The sequence below is a fragment of the Pleurodeles waltl genome, chromosome 4_2 (genome assembly GCF_031143425.1).
Source record: "Pleurodeles waltl isolate 20211129_DDA chromosome 4_2, aPleWal1.hap1.20221129, whole genome shotgun sequence".
In the NCBI taxonomy this organism is placed as follows: Eukaryota; Metazoa; Chordata; class Amphibia; order Caudata; family Salamandridae; genus Pleurodeles; species Pleurodeles waltl.
The window spans coordinates 342,171,354-342,188,789 of NC_090443.1; the positions used below are offsets into that span (position 1 = coordinate 342,171,354).

The 17,436-nt window shown below is 44.0% G+C and overlaps 1 protein-coding gene across 3 annotated transcripts in view; it reads left to right on the forward strand.

Annotated features, from left to right (window-relative positions):
- The window catches only part of MICALL1 (MICAL like 1), a 242,969-nt gene that overhangs the window by 182,825 nt on the left and 42,708 nt on the right, over positions 1-17,436 (forward strand). For all 3 annotated transcript variants that reach the window (XM_069231399.1, XM_069231400.1, XM_069231398.1), the window contains 2 exons: positions 16,085-16,199; positions 16,472-16,518. In XM_069231399.1, coding sequence (XP_069087500.1) covers positions 16,085-16,199; positions 16,472-16,518 — 162 coding nt within the window. The remainder of the gene's footprint in view (positions 1-16,084; positions 16,200-16,471; positions 16,519-17,436) is intronic.

The window sequence follows — 17,436 nt, forward strand, 5'->3', positions numbered from 1 at the left end:
ATGGTAGGATCTGAAAAATACATTTGGATGCCCCACTCTGCGTCAAAATTCATAAAGACCAATAAACCTTTGGCACCGACCAAAGACTCAATGCCATACCAATCTACATTGGAATCGAGTTGAGCTTTTGATCGACCATTTCCACGTCGAAAAAGCAGCCTCCACCATCAGCTTCAGAGCTGACACTTTCGGCTTGAAAAAAGACTTCAGTACCAAAAAATTTGGAAATGAAAATTATGCTTGGCAAAGACTCTACAATTTCTGCTGAAGAGACTGCTTCAGTAGAGCCTATTTTGGAAGTCATGGATGCTTGACCGCGCAAAATTCATTTACAGAAGGGAACAGGAAAAATAATTACTTCGCCTCCTGTTCCAATTGAAAGGAGACTTACTTTCCAAGAAACATTAGACACTGTGCTTCTCCCTAAGAAAGTCTCCAAAGGGAAAAACAAGGCTCAAGACCAAACTCTGCCTTCTCCACCTCACTCTCCTAAAATTCCCTCAAACGCACTCACCTACATCTTTTTACACAACCACAGTTCTGTCTGCAAGGGTCATCATCATCACCTCGTAGAGATGACTTAGTTGATGTTCCACAAGATGTAGACCCATGGGATCTATATGATTCAGATCCATTCTCCCTAATGACCCTGACCTTTATCCAGCAAGACCTTCTCCCCCTGAGGATACAGCTGCACATAATCAAGTTATTGCAAAGGCAGCAGCATATCATAATGTGCAGATGTATACCCCCCGAATAGAGGAGGATTTCCACTTTGATACTTTAACTAACACTCTTAAAGAGATTCAGTTTCTACCCATACTACCAGGTATGCTCAGACATGCCAGAGACATATTCAAAGAACCTGCTAGAGTAAGAATCATTACACCAAGGGTAGATTAAAAAATATTAAAGCTGCACCCTCAGATCCAACGTTATAAATAAAACACGATTACCACCAGATTCTATGGTGGTAAGTGCTGCACAAAAGCGTGCTAATAGCCAGCCTACAGGGGATGCCCCCCTTCTGGATAAGGAGAGTAAAAAGCTGGACGCAGCGAGCAGAAGACTTGCAATTCAAGCTGCAAATCACTGGAGAATTGCAACTTCTCAAGCACTCCTGGCGAGGTATCACAGGGCCTACTTGGACAAAATAGAAGTTACTTCAGTATCTTCCACAAGAACACCAAATAAGAGGGCAGGAGATAGTCACAGAAGGACAGGCCATCTCAAATAACTCAGTCAGATGTGCCATTGATGCAGCTGACACAGCAGCACGTGATGTGAACACTAGTGTTCTCATAAGGAGACATGCCAGGTAGAGGTGTTCATGATTCAAACCAGAGATAAAACAGGCAGTCCTCAACATGCCTTTCGACAAATAGCATTTATTTGTCCCAGAGGTAGATACCACTATTGAAAAATTAAAGAAAACCTGTTAGACTTTTCATCCTTGGCGTGGTCTCCCTTAACATTTTGCCTGTTTCCCAGGTTGTTGATGTGTGCTGGACTGAATTTGCTGTTTTTGTTACTCTGGGCACTTTACCACTGCTAACCAGTGATAAAGTGCAAGTGCTCCTTTGCAAAATGTGTATGTAATTGGCTTATCCATGATTGGCATATTTGATTTATTAGTAAGTCCCTAGTATAGTGCACTAGAGGTGCCCAGGGCCTGTAAATCAAATGCTACTAGTGGGCCCGCAGCACTGGTTGTGCCACCCACATAAGTAGCTCTGTAATTATGTCTCAGGCCTGCCATTCCAGTGCCTGTGTGTGCAGTTCTAACTGTAAATTCAACTTGGCAAGTGTATCCACTTGCCAGGCCTAAACCTTCCCTTTTCTTACATGTTAAGACACCCCCTAAGGTAGGCCCTAGTTTGCCCCAAGGGCTGGGTGTAGTGTATGGTTAAGATAGGACGTATAGTAATGTGTTTTATATGTCCTGACAGTGAAATATTGCTAAATTCGTGTTTCACTGTTGCAAGGCCTGTCCCCCTCATAGGTTAACATGGAGGCTACCTTTAAATCTGATTAAAGTGTAGAATCCCTTTGGAAGCGGATGGACATGGAGTTTGGGGTCTCTGAGCTCACAATTTAAAAATACATCTTTTAGTAAAGTTGATTTTAAGATTGTGTGTTTGAAAATGCCACTTTTAGAAAGTGAGCATTTTCTTGCTTATGCCATTTCTGTGACTCTGCCTGTTTGTGGATTCCCTGTCTGGGTCAGTTTAACAGTTGGGCTGGTTGCACCTCACACTAGACAGTGACACAAAGGGAGCTGGGGTGTAGCCTGCATTTCCTGATGAGCCATCTGTGCTAGGAGGGAGGGGAGGAGTGGTCACTCACACCTGAAAGGGCTCTGCCTGCCCTCACACAATGCAGTCTTCAACCCCCTGGTGAGTGTCTGGGGCCTGGCCTGGGCAAGGCAGGATTTCACATTCAAGAGAGACTTTGCTTTGAAGTAGGCCTACTTCAAAGGAGAAATTGGGTATAAGAAGGGCACCCAAAACCACAGACGTTAGAACACTTCTGGAAACCAAGAAGAACCTCTTCCTGGAGAACAGCGGAAGAGCTGAGGAAGAAGAGCTGCCCTGCCTGTGTCTGTGCTTTGTGGAGCTATCCTGCAGTTGCTGCTTCTGCCAGAGTAAGAGGGCAAAGACTGGACTTTGTGTGCCTTCCATCTTGTGAAGATCTCCAAGGGCTTGATTTAGAGCTTTCCTCCTGTTGTTTGAAGTCTCAGGGACAGCAAAGACTTCTCTCTGCCAGCACCTGGAGTCTCTGGAGAGACTCCTACCCTGCCAAGTGGTACCCATCCAGTTCCTGGGACCCTGAAAGGAGAAGCTGGCAGCCTAAGAGGAAGAAATCAACGCACAGAACGCCGTGAGGGGAAAAAGACTGACGCGACTCTGATCTGCAGCTGAAGAAACTATGCACCGCAGGCTTCGCGGCTGAAAATAGACGCTCGTCTGCATTGCTACCGAAGAATCGACGCACGGAGCTGGAGAATTAACGCGCAGCATTGCTGACGGAGGCTGAGAGATCGCAACCCGCGCAGCGTGGTTTTTGGATCATTGTGCGTCCGGATTTCCAACGCAAGTACCGCTGGGCGTGTAAAAACAATGCAAGGCCTGCCCGGAGTGCTGACCGGACCGACGCATTGCTCTCCTGCGGAGAGAAAAATGACGCGAACCGACTAAAGGAGAAACAACACAAGGTCTCACTCGTGAGTGATATTGACGCATTGCAAGCCCTTTTTGACGCCCACTCGCCCGTGCTGGGTTATTTTTGATGCACCCAAGGTACATTTTCACGCTAACAGTGTTAGTGTGTGTTTAAAACTACATGAAGACTCTTTTTGCTTTTCAATTGATAAGTTGACTTGTATATTGTGGATTTTTGTCATTCTGGTCTTGTTTTGTTTAGATAAATATTTCCTATTGTTCTAAACCTGTGTTGTGTCATTTTGTAGTGATTTCATTAAGTTACTATGTGTGTTGGTACAAATACTTTACACCTAGCACTCAGAAGTTAAGCCTACTGCTCATGCCAAGCTACCAAGGGGGTTAGCTGAGGGTGCTTCTCTTTTACCCTGACTAGAGTGAGGGTCCTTGCTTGGACAGGGGGTAACCTGACTGCCAACCAAAGACCCCATTTCTAACAAAGACTCTGAAGCAGCTAAAGCCATGGGGGTTTTATTAACTACACCAACCAGGGGTAATTTTCGTAGACCACAATTTAGGGGTGGTTTCAAAACATCATCCACTGAGCCCTCCACCTCACAAAATAAACAAGGAACCTATTTTTACAACAAGGGTTCCTTCAGAGGATCCTATAGAGGCTCAAATAACAGGGGGAGAGGTAAAGCGTCCACCTCTAGATGCTCTCCCTCTCATACAAAACAGTGACTTTTTACAGATTCCCACAGCTCATACAACTCCGGGGGGAAGATTGGAAAAATGTTATCACCATTGGTCCAATATCACCACAGACCAATGGGTTCTATCAATTATCCAACATGGCAATTGTCTAGAACTCATTCCCACTCCACCAAATATGCCTCCTCGTTTTCACAAGCTCTTACGCAACCATCTCATTCTCTTAAAAGAAGAGGTGCAGTCCCTTCTTCTCTAAGGGACTATAGAACCAGTTCCCCCATCTCAACAAGGGTTAGAAGTATATTCACTGTACTTCCTTATACCAAAGAAAGACGGTTCCTTAAGACCAATTCTCAATCTCAGGCCTATCAACCTATACATCTTTCAGAGCATTTCCATAGGGTCACTCTGCAAGATGTTATTTCCCTATTACAGCAAGGAAATTTTGTGACCGCATTAGATCTCAAAGATGCTTATTTCCACATTCCCATACATCCACCACACTGCAAATATCTAAGATTTGTCACTGCGGGAAAGCATTATCAATTCGAAGTTCTACCATTTGGGGTAAAAACTGCTCCCAGGGTATTCACAAAATGCTTGGCTGTAGTAGCTGCATTTCTCAGAAGGTAACACATTCACATTTTCCCGTACTTGGGCGACTAGCTCATAAAAGCCAGTACCATCCAGAAATGCCAGCAACATACTCAGTCCACATTAAATCTTCTACACACTTTGAAATTTACAATAAACTACCTGAAATCCCACCTTCAACCCTCACAAATACATCCTTATCTGGGAACAATTCTAAATACTCATTCAGGATTGGCATATCCAAACCCAGCAAGAATTCAGGCTTTGCAACATCTCCTGGCTCTATTACAGGAGTATCATACTTACACAGTGAAACTAGTGATGCAGCTACTGCAGATGATGGCTTTATGCATTGCCATCATTCCTCATGCCAGGCTACACATATGTCCCTTACAGCAGTGTGTATCTCGTCAGTGGTCTCAGTCATAGGGTCCTCTTTAGGATCTAGTGTTGTTGGACCGCCAGACTCACTGCTGTCCGTAATGGTTAAATCCCCCCAACCTTTCAAAAGGGCGGTCCTTTCAAGACCCTGCCACAATCACATTCAATTACTGTCAGAATATCTCCCAGGAATGGACAATCAGTTGGCGGACCTATTAAGCAGGACGCAGCAACAAGTCCACGAATGGGAAATTCACCCACAAGTACTTTCACCTCTGGGGAACACCAGAAATAGAACTCTCTGCCAACGTAGAAAACTCAAAATGCCAAAACTTCACGTCCAGATTACCCACACCTTCAGCCCAGGGGCAATGCTCCATGGATGAATTGGTCAGGGATATTTGTTTACGCTTTTCCGCCTTTGCCATTCATTCCATTTCTGGTTCAAATTGAGACAATCATCACTCACCATGATCATTATAGCTCCCACATTGGCACATCAATCTTGGTACACAACGCTATTGGATCTGTCTGTAGTTACCCATCACAAACTTCCAAACAGAACAGACCTTTTGACTCAAAAGAGAGGTCAAATCAGACATCCAGACCCTAAAACACTCATTCTTACGATATGGCTCCTGAAGTCAGAGTTTGGATATTTACAACTTCTCTCTGAATGTATGGACATTCTTAAAGAGGCATGTAGACCTACAACTAGACAGTGTTATGCTATAAAATAGAAACATTTTGAATATTACTGTCAACCTAAACAAATTGATCCACTCAAAGCATCAGTACAAGACATTGTTATTTGCTACATTTACAAAAGGCAAATGGACTTCATTTAGCAGCTACAGCTGCTTAACTCCAGAACAGACAACATATTTCTTTGTTCATAATTCCTGTTAAGGCATTTATGAAAGGACATAAGAGGGTTATTCCACCCAGGGTTCCTCAAGCTCCAGTATAGAACTTTAATATTGTCCTTACTAGACTTAAGGATCCACCATTTGAACCCTTGCATTCCTGTTCTTTGCCATTTCTTTCATGGAAAGTTGCCAGTTTAGTAGCTATAACTTCATTAAGACTTGTAAGTGAAATACAAGTGTTCACTTTAGAGGATCCTTTTTACCAAGTATATAAAGATAGAGTAGCTCTTAGGACAAACCCTAAATTTCTACCGAAAGTAGTTTCACCATTTCACATTAATAAGTCAGTGTTTTTTTCCCACAGCCAGACTCAGTTGCAGAAAGAGCTCTGCACACACTAGCTGTTAAACAAGCTCCTATTTATTACATTGACAGGACAAAACGTTTTAGAAAATCAAAACAACTTTTTGTAGTTTTTTCAGTGCCTCACAGAGGTAATCCCATGGATTACCTAGATGGATAGTCAATTGTATTTAAACTTGTTATCTCAAAGCTAAAAGACAATTAGCAACAACTCTTAAAGCATACTCTACCAGAAAAAGATGTTTCTATGGCCTTTTTGGGAAACATTCCAGTAGCAGATATTTGCAAAGCTGCTACCTGATCTGCACCACACACATTTACTCCCCAACAGACAAATGTTGGTCAAGTAGTCCTCCGTACACTTTTTCAAGCTACTCCAACTCCCACAGGCTAGCCACCGCTTATTTGGAGGGGATTGCTTTACAGTCTATGCAAAGCTTGTGTATCTACAGCCACTCCTGCCTTCAAATGGAAAATGTTACTTCCCAGTAGACATCTGTCCATGCCATGTAGTGATGTATATTCATATGCACCTTCCCTCCTCCCCGGAAGCCTGTAGTCGTTGTAGTCCAACATATTGTAAATATATGTTCGATGGGATGTGTAGCTGCAGATACACATGCTGTGCATTATCCTGCCATCTAGTGTTGGGCTCGGAGTGTTACAAGTTGTTTTTCTTCGAAGAAGTCTTTTCGAGTCACGAGAACGAGGGACTCCTCCCTTTTGGCTGCATTGCGCATGGGCGTCGACTCCATCTTAGATTGTTTTCTTTCCGCCATCGGGTTCGGACGTGTTCCTCTATGCTCCGTATTTCGAATCGGGAAAGTTAGCTAAATATCAAAAATTCAACGGTATTGTTCGCGCTCGGTACCGGTTTAGTGTTAGCGTATCGACACCGACAGTAGAAGCGCTCCGGCGGCCCTTCGAGGCTTCCGCTCTTCAGCGGGGCCTGGTCGGCCCGACCGCGTCCATCGACTAAACTAATGGACCGGACCCCCTTCCGCTTCTGTCCGAAGTGCCACTCGAAGTATCCTTATACAGACCAACACTTGGTCTGTAATCTGTGTCTATCACCAGAACACAGGGAGGATACTTGTGAGGCCTGTCGGGCATTACGATCGAAAAAGACCCTATGCGATCGAAGAGCCAGAAGACTACAAATGGCGTCGACACCAAGGGAACAACTCGATGTCGAAGAGGAGGAAAGAATTGCCATCCTGGGAACGGACTCAGATGATTCCGAAAGTGAGCGACCCGCGATGACGCAGAAAACAGTGAGTAAAACTGCCCCGTCCAAGACTCACACAAAGATCGTAAAGGCCAAGGGGATGCCACTGCCAGTAGGCCATGGCTTAACCCATCGAAAAGACGGTGACCAAACATCGGCACCGAAAAAGGCCAAAGAACTGCTGAAGACATCCGACTCCGGTCGAGATTCAGGCTCCGAACGATCTCGGCACCGAGAGTTCGACTCACCCAAGGTGAGAAAAGTTACGTCGGAACCGAAAAAGACTTTCTCGGAAGCTTCGGTACCGAAAAAAGCGGCTTCGGAGCTGAAAAGAAGCTCTTACACGGAAGAGCAAGGACTTTCCGGCCAAATGCAAAAACACAGATTTGAGCAGGAGATATGTATGGAGGAACCAGACCATACCCAAAGGAGGTTGCATATCCAGAAAGAGACTGGGAAAATACAAACTCTTCCTCCAATTCAAACCAAAAGAAAACTGGCATTTCATGAGTCAGAAATGCAGCCGAGGGCAAAGGTGGCAAGAGATAAAACACCACCACCAAGGTTTTCGCCACAACCTTCTCCACTGCATTCACCACAGCTGTCCCCGGTAACAACACCCCCAATGCAGTCACCGACCCATACAGGGATGACACAGGATGATCTGGATGCATGGGACTTATATGATGCTCCGGTATCAGACAACAGCCCAGATTGTTACCCAACAAGGCCGTCACCTCCAGAGGACAGTACTGCATATACGCAGGTACTATCAAGGGCAGCTACATTCCACAATGTAGCAATGCATTCAGAGCCAATAGAGGATGATTTCCTATTCAACACCTTGGCATCCACCCACACTTCCTACCAGAGTCTGCCAATGCTCCCAGGCATGCTCAAGCACGCAAAACAGGTCTTCCAGGACCCAGTGAAAGGAAGGGCTATCACACCTAGGGTGGAGAAAAAATACAAACCACCCCCAACGGACCCTGTGTTTATAACACAGCAACTTACACCAGACTCAGTGGTTGTAGGAGCAGCAAGAAAGAGGGCAAACTCTCAATCATCAGGAGACGCTCCACCGCCTGCCAAGGAGAGTAGGAAGTTTGATGCAGCGGGCAAACGAGTGGCAGCACAGGCAGCCAATCAATGGCGGATCGCAAACTCGCAAGCTCTATTGACTCGCTACAACAGGGCACACTGGGACAAGATGCAACACATTATACAGCACTTGCCCAAAGAACACCAGAAACGTGCCCAACAGGTTGTTGAGGAAGGACAAGCAATATCCAACAACCAAATAAGATCCGCATTAGACTCAGCAGCACGAACAGTCAACACTGCGGTAACCATTCGCAGGCATGCATGGTTACGAAGCTCAGGATTCAAGCCAGAAATCCAACAAGCTGTGTTAAACATGCCTTTTAACCAGGAACAATTGTTTGGGCCGGAGGTGGACACAGCAATTGAAAAATTAAAGAAGGACACAGACACGGCCAAAGCCATGGGCGCGCTCTACTCCCCACAAAGCAGAGGCACATTTAGAAAGCCACGATTTAGAGGGGGGTTTAGTCTGCAAACACCAGAGCCTTCCACCTCGCAAACCAGACCCACCTATCAGGGACAGTACCAGAGAGGAGGGTTTCGAGGCTTATATAGGGGTGTCAACAAAGAGAGGGATCGGGAGAGTTAAAGGTCCAGTGTACATGCTCCCTATACATGTAATCAACAACAAAGGTACACTGTTCCTGACTATAGGGTGAACAGTTAAAGTTTAGGAGCTAGAACCCTCACACACCCAAGAGGGTGTCATGCTTCATCATCGGGAAGCTCCTCGTCAGACCGGCTGGTGCAATGTCTGACCGGCTCCCCTTTCGGGGGCTCTTTGCCGGAGATCTTTTATGGTATGTGGTGGCTGCAGTTGAAGTTGTGGAGGTCAGACACTATAAATGGCAGGAGAGTGAAAAGAATTTAGGATTGATTAGAAACCCCTAAACTTATTCTGTTTAATATCTATCCAGAGGGGTTACGATCAAGATTAAAAACACTATTAAGTGGAATCTGAGAATAATGCTCGACCACTTAAGAAAGCCTGGAGTACTGGGAAATTATCACCTGCCCCCTAGGGTCTGGTCAACATGTTTCGCGTAATATTGGTCGTGAAAGATCCTCTAACGCTTCATCAGGACCTACATCAAACTAGACTTCTCCTGGCTATATACAAAAAGAAAGAAACACTATCTAATTATGTGTATGGAAGGTACATAGCAGTCACTTACATTTATGTGAACTGTCTCGTCAGTAGTCTGAAACAAAAAAGGTCACCCCGCCCTCTTCGTGTAGGGGGCCCCTTAGGGAGTAGCACGGTCCAGCCTATAGCTTTTTGCTTTAGGCGTCTTCAATTTGAGACACCTACCCGCAGGCGTGCTCCCAGGAATTCAGAACCAGTTAGCCAACAATCTCAGTCGAGATCACCAACAAACACACGAATGGGAAATTCATCCCCAGATCCTACAAAATTACTTTCTACGCTGGGGAACACCAAAAATAGACCTATTAGCAACAAAAGAAAACGCAATATGGCAAAACTTCACGTCCAGGTACCCACACCCTCAGTCCAAGGGCACTGCGTTATGGATCAGTTGGTCAGGGATATTTGCTTACGCTTTTCCCCCTCTCCCACTCATTCCTTATCTGGTAAACAAACTAAGTCAAAACAAACTCAAACTAATACTTATAGCACCAACCTGGGCTCGTCAACTGTGGTACACAACACTGCTAGATTTATCAGTAGTATCTCACATCAAATTACCAAACAGGCCAGACCTGTTAACACAGCACAAACAACAGATCAGACACCCAAATCCAGCATCGCTCAATCTAGCAATCTGGCTCCTGAAGTCTTAGAATTTGGACACTTAGACCTTACACAAGAATGTATGGAGGTCATTAAACAAGCTAGAAAACCTACTACAAGACATTGTTACGCAAACAAATGGAAAAGATTTGTTTATTACTGCCACAATAATCAAATTCAACCACTACATGCTTCCGCAAAGGACATTGTAAGCTACTTATTACACTTACAAAAGTCTAAGTTAGAATTCTCTTCAATTAAAATACATCTCACAGCAATATCTGCCTATCTGCAGATTACACATTCAACATCGCTTTTTAGAATCCCAGTCATCAAAGCATTTATGGAGGGATTAAAAAGAATCATACCCCCGAGAACACCACCAGTACCTTTGTGGAACCTTAATATTGTATTAACATGACTCATGGGACCACCATTTGAACCCATGCACTCTTGTGAAATGCAATACTTAACTTGGAAAGTAGCCTTTCTAATAGCCATCACATCACTTAAAAGAGTAAGTGAAATACAAGCATTTACTATACAAGAACCCTTTATACAGGGAGTGCAGAATTATTAGGCAAGTTGTATTTTTGAGGATTAATTTTATTATTGAACAACAACCATGTTCTCAATGAACCCAAAAAACTCATTAATATCAAAGCTGAATATTTTTGGAAGTAGTTTTTAGTTTGTTTTTAGTTTTAGCTATGTTAGGGGGATATCTGTGTGTGCAGGTGACTATTACTGTGCATAATTATTAGGCAACTTAACAAAAAACAAATATATACCCATTTCAATTATTTATTATTACCAGTGAAACCAATATAACATCTCAACATTCACAAATATACATTTCTGACATTCAAAAACAAAATAAAAACAAATCAGTGACCAATATAGCCACCTTTCTTTGCAAGGACACTCAAAAGCCTGCCATCCATGGATTCTGTCAGTGTTTTGATCTGTTCACCATCAACATTGCGTGCAGCAGCAACCACAGCCTCCCAGACACTGTTCAGAGAGGTGTACTGTTTTCCCTCCTTGTAAATCTCACATTTGATGATGGACCACAGGTTCTCAATGGGGTTCAGATCAGGTGAACAAGGAGGCCATGTCATTAGATTTCCTTCTTTTATACCCTTTCTTGCCAGCCACGCTGTGGAGTACTTGGACGCGTGTGATGGAGCATTGTCCTGCATGAAAATCATGTTTTTCTTGAAGGATGCAGACTTCTTCCTGTACCACTGCTTGAAGAAGGTGTCTTCCAGGAACTGGCAGTAGGACTGGGAGTTGAGCTTGACTCCATCCTCAACCCGAAAAGGCCCCACAAGCTCATCTTTGATGATACCAGCCCAAACCAGTACTCCACCTCCACCTTGCTGGCGTCTGAGTCGGACTGGAGCTCTCTGCCCTTTACCAATCCAGCCACGGGCCCATCCATCTGGCCCATCAAGACTCACTCTCATTTCATCAGTCCATAAAACCTTAGAAAAATCAGTCTTGAGATATTTCTTGGCCCAGTCTTGACGTTTCAGCTTGTGTGTCTTGTTCAGTGGTGGTCGTCTTTCAGCCTTTCTTACCTTGGCCATGTCTCTGAGTATTGCACACCTTGTGCTTTTGGGCACTCCAGTGATGTTGCAGCTCTGAAATATGGCCAAACTGGTGGCAAGTGGCATCGTGGCAGCTGCACGCTTGACTTTTCTCAGTTCATGGGCAGTTATTTTGCGCCTTGGTTTTTCCACACGCTTCTTGCGACCCTGTTGACTATTTTGAATGAAACGCTTGATTGTTCGATGATCACGCTTCAGAAGCTTTGCAATTTTAAGAGTGCTGCATCCCTCTGCAAGATATCTCACTATTTTTGACTTTTCTGAGCCTGTCAAGTCCTTCTTTTGACCCATTTTGCCAAAGGAAAGGAAGTTGCCTAATAATTATGCACACCTGATATAGGGTGTTGATGTCATTAGACCACACCCCTTCTCATTACAGAGATGCACATCACCTAATATGCTTACTTGGTAGTAGGCTTTCGAGCCTATACAGCTTGGAGTAAGACAACATGCATAAAGAGGATGATGTGGTCAAAATACTCATTTGCCTAATAATTCTGCACTCCCTGTACAAATACATAAACATAAAGTGGTTCTCCGTACAAATCCCAAATTCCTACCAAAGGTTATATCACCATTCCACCTAAACCAAACAGTGGAACTCCCAGTCTTCTTTCCACAACCAGACTCAGTAGCCGAAAGAGCATTACATACATTAGACATAAAAAGAGCACTAATGTATTACATTGACAGAACAAAACAATTTCGTAAAACAAAACAATTGTTCGTAGCCTTCCAGAAACCTCATGCAGGTAATCCTATATCCAAACAAGGCATTGCCAGATGGATAGTTAAATGTATTCAAACGTGCTATATTAAAGCAAAAAGAGATCTACCTATTACACTAAGAGTGCATTCCACTAGGAAAAAAGGCACCACAATGGCGTTTCTGGGAAATATACCTATGACAGAAATTTGTAAGGCAGCCACCTGGTCTACGCCTCATACCCCCCTCTTTTTTCGAACTACGCCTCATACATTCACAAAGCATTACTGTGTAGATGTGTTAACAACACAACAAGCCACAGTAGGACAGGCTGTATTAAGAACATTATTCCAAACAACTTCAACTCCTACAGGCTAAGCCACCGCTTTTTGGAGAGATTACTGCTTATTAGTCTATGCACAGCATGTGTATCTGCAGCTACACATGCCATTGAACGGAAAATGTCACTTACCAGTGTATATCTGTTCGTGGCATGGGACGCTGCAGATTCACATGCGCCCTCCCACCTCCCCGGGAGCCTGTAGCCGTTATAAGTTGGATGAAAATTGTAAATTTGTAAATAAATATTATTTTAATACACATTATGTACATACATACCTACTCCATTGCATGGGAACATTTAGTATATTCACAACTCCTACCTCACCCTCTGCGGGGAAAACAATCTAAGATGGAGTCTACGCCCATGCGCAATGGAGCCGAAAGGGAGGAGTCCCTCGGTCTCGTGACTCGAAAAGACTTCTTCGAAGAAAAACAACTTGTAACACTCCGAGCCCAACACTAGATGACAGGATAATGCACATCATGTGAATCTGCAGCGTCCCATGCCACGAACAGATGTACACTGGGGAAGTGACATTTTCCATATATATATATATATATATATATATATATATATATATATATAATATGAAAACAGTACAACAAAGGACTTGATGCCCATGCGCACTATCACCGAGAGGAGGAGTCACTCGATCTCGTGACTCAAAAATACTCTTCGAAGAAAAACAACTTGCAACACCCAAGCCTGAGCCCAACACTAGATGCCAGACTTATACAAAGCATGTGAATCTACAGCATACATGCCACAAACAGATGTCTACTGGGTAAGTACCATTTTCCGTACAGGGGATCCCCCTGCTTTGTTCTGAAAGATCAAAAACAACATTAAACGTATAGTTTCAAGTTATTTCTTTAACACCCTCCTGGACCATAAAAGTTGCAAGGCAATTATCAGAAAAAACACTAGACCAGGCAAATATTAGAAATGTTAACAAATCAAAAATGCTTAACATTCTACTAAAAGCTTCCAAGTGTCTCCATTTGGTCTCTTGATAATTTGTTAGAAATATAAACCTGTAAGTCCCCCTCGTACCTCTCCTGAGGTTAGCGATGGTGAGCATTGTAGTCATAAAGTTCATATTCAGAGTTTATTAGAACTGGATTTCAGCTGAACAGCAAATTGTCTCATGGGATCCAAAACATCTTCCTTGAGCAACTAAGCCCCTAGGGTGTATGTGCTGTTTCTCTCTAGGAAAATTGAGTACTTTCTTTCCCGCCAGCTCCCCAACCTCCACCCACCAGAATTGACTTAAGGCCACTAAATGAGAAGCTGTACTTGCATGAGGTAATGAGGAGAATTGTCCACATACTGTACATGTGAGAAAGCTCTGTTGCGATTTTTCACATGCTATTGTTCATATAATATTTTCAGAATACAGGCAATGGTAAATATCAATAATGCACCCCATATTCATAATTAGCATATGCAAATATGCCAAAATTATTATGAACCAACATTTTCACAATAGGAATTTATTAGTGCCTAACTGTTTCTATGTTACCACATCAGGAAACGGGGTTCACAAATCATAAATGATGATAATTCACAACAGGTGTATCAACATATTGTAGGAAGCTGGGTCTGTATATACTATATCAAAATGAGATATAGTGTGCACAGAGTCGTGGGGTTCCCCAGAGGCTAAAGTAGATGATACTAATGCTCTCTTTTGTGGTAGTGTGATCGAGCAGTTAGGCTTACCAGAGGGTAGTGCAAAGCATTTGTTGTACACACACAGACAATAAATTAATCACACACTCAGTGACTAACTCCAGGCCAATGGTTTTTATATAGCAAAAAATATATTTTGTTGCTGTATTTCTAGAACCACTAGATTCAAGTTGCAGGGAAGTACATTTGCAAGTAAGTATCCTATATATGTATCAACACCACTTTCTTTCAAATTGGCAAGTTATACGGTTTTTAAATAAATAGCAAAAATCTGTTTCAAAAGAGGACACAGTGCAATTTTCAAAGACAGTTCTAGGGGGGAAGAAAAGTTAGCACAGTTTAGAAGTAAGTGCAAGACTTACAGTTGTCACTCCTTGTTTTCCCTGTTTTTCACGCCAGACTTGCCGTCAAAAGTGGGGCTTTATCTTGGGGCGAGGGGGGCAGGCCTCTCCACTAGCTGGAGTGCCCTGGGGCTCTGTAACTAGAGGCCTGAGCCTTTGAGGCTCACTGCTAGGTGTTACAGTTACTGCAGAGGGGAGGTGTGAACCACCTCCTCCCAGTGCAGGCTTTGTTTCTGGCCACAGAGAGCACAAAGGCTCTCACCCCATGTGGTCAGCAACTCGTCTGGAAGTGGCAGGCTGGCACAAACTGGTCAGTCCTACACTAGAAGTTTGACTAAAATACAGGGAGCATCTCTAAGATGCCCTCTGGGTGCACTTTTCAAAAACAAATCCTACACTGGCATCAGTGTGGGTTTATTGTGCTGGGAAGTTTGATACCAAACTTCCCAGACTTCAGTGAAGCCAATATGGAGCTGTGGAGTACGTAATGGCAAACTCCCAGCCCATTTACTTTATGTGGCCACACTGCACTTACAGTGTCTAAGAATGGACTTAAACACTGTCAGGGCATATTGATTATGCAGCTTTGCTTTTACCTGTGGTATAGTGCACCCTGCCTTAGGGCTGTAAGGCCTGCTAGAGGGGTGATTTATCTATGCCACAGGCAGTGGTTTGTAGGCATGGCACCCTAAGAGGGGTGCCATGTCGACTTTTTCTTTGTCTCCCCACCAGCATACACAAGCTGCAAAGGCAGTGTGCATGTGCTTGGTGAGGGGCCCCCAGGGTGGCACAATACATGCTGCAGTCCTTGGGGTCCATCCCTGGCCACAGGGCCCTTGGTGCCTTGGGTACCTTTTACAAGGAAAGTAGCTGCGTGCCAGAGGTTTGCCAACTGCAGAAGAAATGGTACATTTTTAGGGAAAGAACACTGATGCTGGGGCCTAATTAGCAGGATCCCAGCACATTCTCAATCAAATCAGCATCAATATCAGGCAAAATGTGGGGGGTAACCATGCCAAAAGGGGCACTTTCCTACACACGTGTTTGGGGTTTTTTCAGTGCAGAAGAATGTTTGGCCTAACTGCAGCTCATGCCTTATTTGCTTGTGTTTGGGGCCAGTTCAAAGAGCAGAACTTCCTTCTCTCTCACAGTGAGCTTTTGGCAAGAGTAGGTTGAAGGTTGTGGCCATAGTCATGTATAATTGCACTTTTTCTCTCTGCAGAGAAGGATTGGACAGTGGATGACAAAGCCCGGGAGCAGGTACTGATGTCAGAGCTTGTGACTATCATTGAACAGCGTAACGCCATTGTCACCTGCCTGGATGAAGACCGGCAAAGGTGAGGTCTAAGTGAAGAAACGTTTTATTTTTTCAACACATGGACTGAAGAGTATGGGATGTAAGGCTACAGTGATCAACCATATAGGTGTAAGCTTTGAAATTCCTTATACCCAACATTTTACCACCAAATGGAACAGCAAGATACTCGCTTAAACACTTACACTCCCCCATTCCATCTCATTCCACTGCTCAATTGCAAGTGAATGTCCCTACCTCTGTGGCCCTCTTGCAGAGAGTTCACTGTCTCTAAAGTATGATTTCATCTTGCAGGGAAGAAGAAGAAGATAAATTGTTGGCTGCAATGATCAAGAAGAAAGGTATGGGATGAATTGTGTTGGTTTTCCTTGTCACTGCTTGTTTTTTCCAGGTATTTCCTCTGACCAACCCCTAAACACCCTTCTGCCCAGGATCACCATGATGGTCAGTCAGCCTTTGGATTTGTAGTATCATCATCTTGGTTTCGTAGAAAGCAGATCTCTGGAGGGACTCCAAGGCTCCTCCATGATGTGATCCTACTGCCTTGTCTGTCTGCCTTACTTTCTGCAATAAGTCTTGAAAGACTTCAGATCCTTCCACACAAGAGTAGTTCTGTGTGGGACATAAGATGTTTGGGTTCACCTTGATATAGTCTGGATATTTGATGGGTGTCTTTCCATCACTATTAATGGTGCTCTCAGGTCCCAAGGGGACCTTAGTCAGCCCTGCCAGCTGAGATGGACCCTCCTCCTTTGTAAATCTTGTTAATGTATTACCTTGACCACAGGAGTCTTTGGGGATTTGTTGTGTCTTGGACCACACCCCTTTTATTTCCCCTTATGTTGTTTGGTCTAGAGTAATACCTGCCAATGCAGGAGTGTCCATTTTGTCTCTTTAAGATTAGTGTCCAGATGAAGTAACCAAGATAGAAGATTTGGTCTTGAGGCAGTAGGAAAGTGCCCTATTTGACATGGTCACCCACACTTTTTCCCCTGGTGCATGGTTCAATTTTCACTAAAAGTGCACTAGGGTCCTGCAATCCAGGTCCCCAGTGCCAGATTTCTTTCCCTAAAACTGTGCAATTGTTCCCCAATTGGCAATACCTTTGGTATCCCTGTAAGTCAAGCACCAAAGAGGGTCCCCAAGGATTGCAGCATGTACTGTGCCACATCCAGGGACTCCTCACCTGGCATATGCAGGCTGCGTGTCTTGGTGCAGCTAAAAGTGAAAACACGACATGGCACACAGCCCGTGTGCCA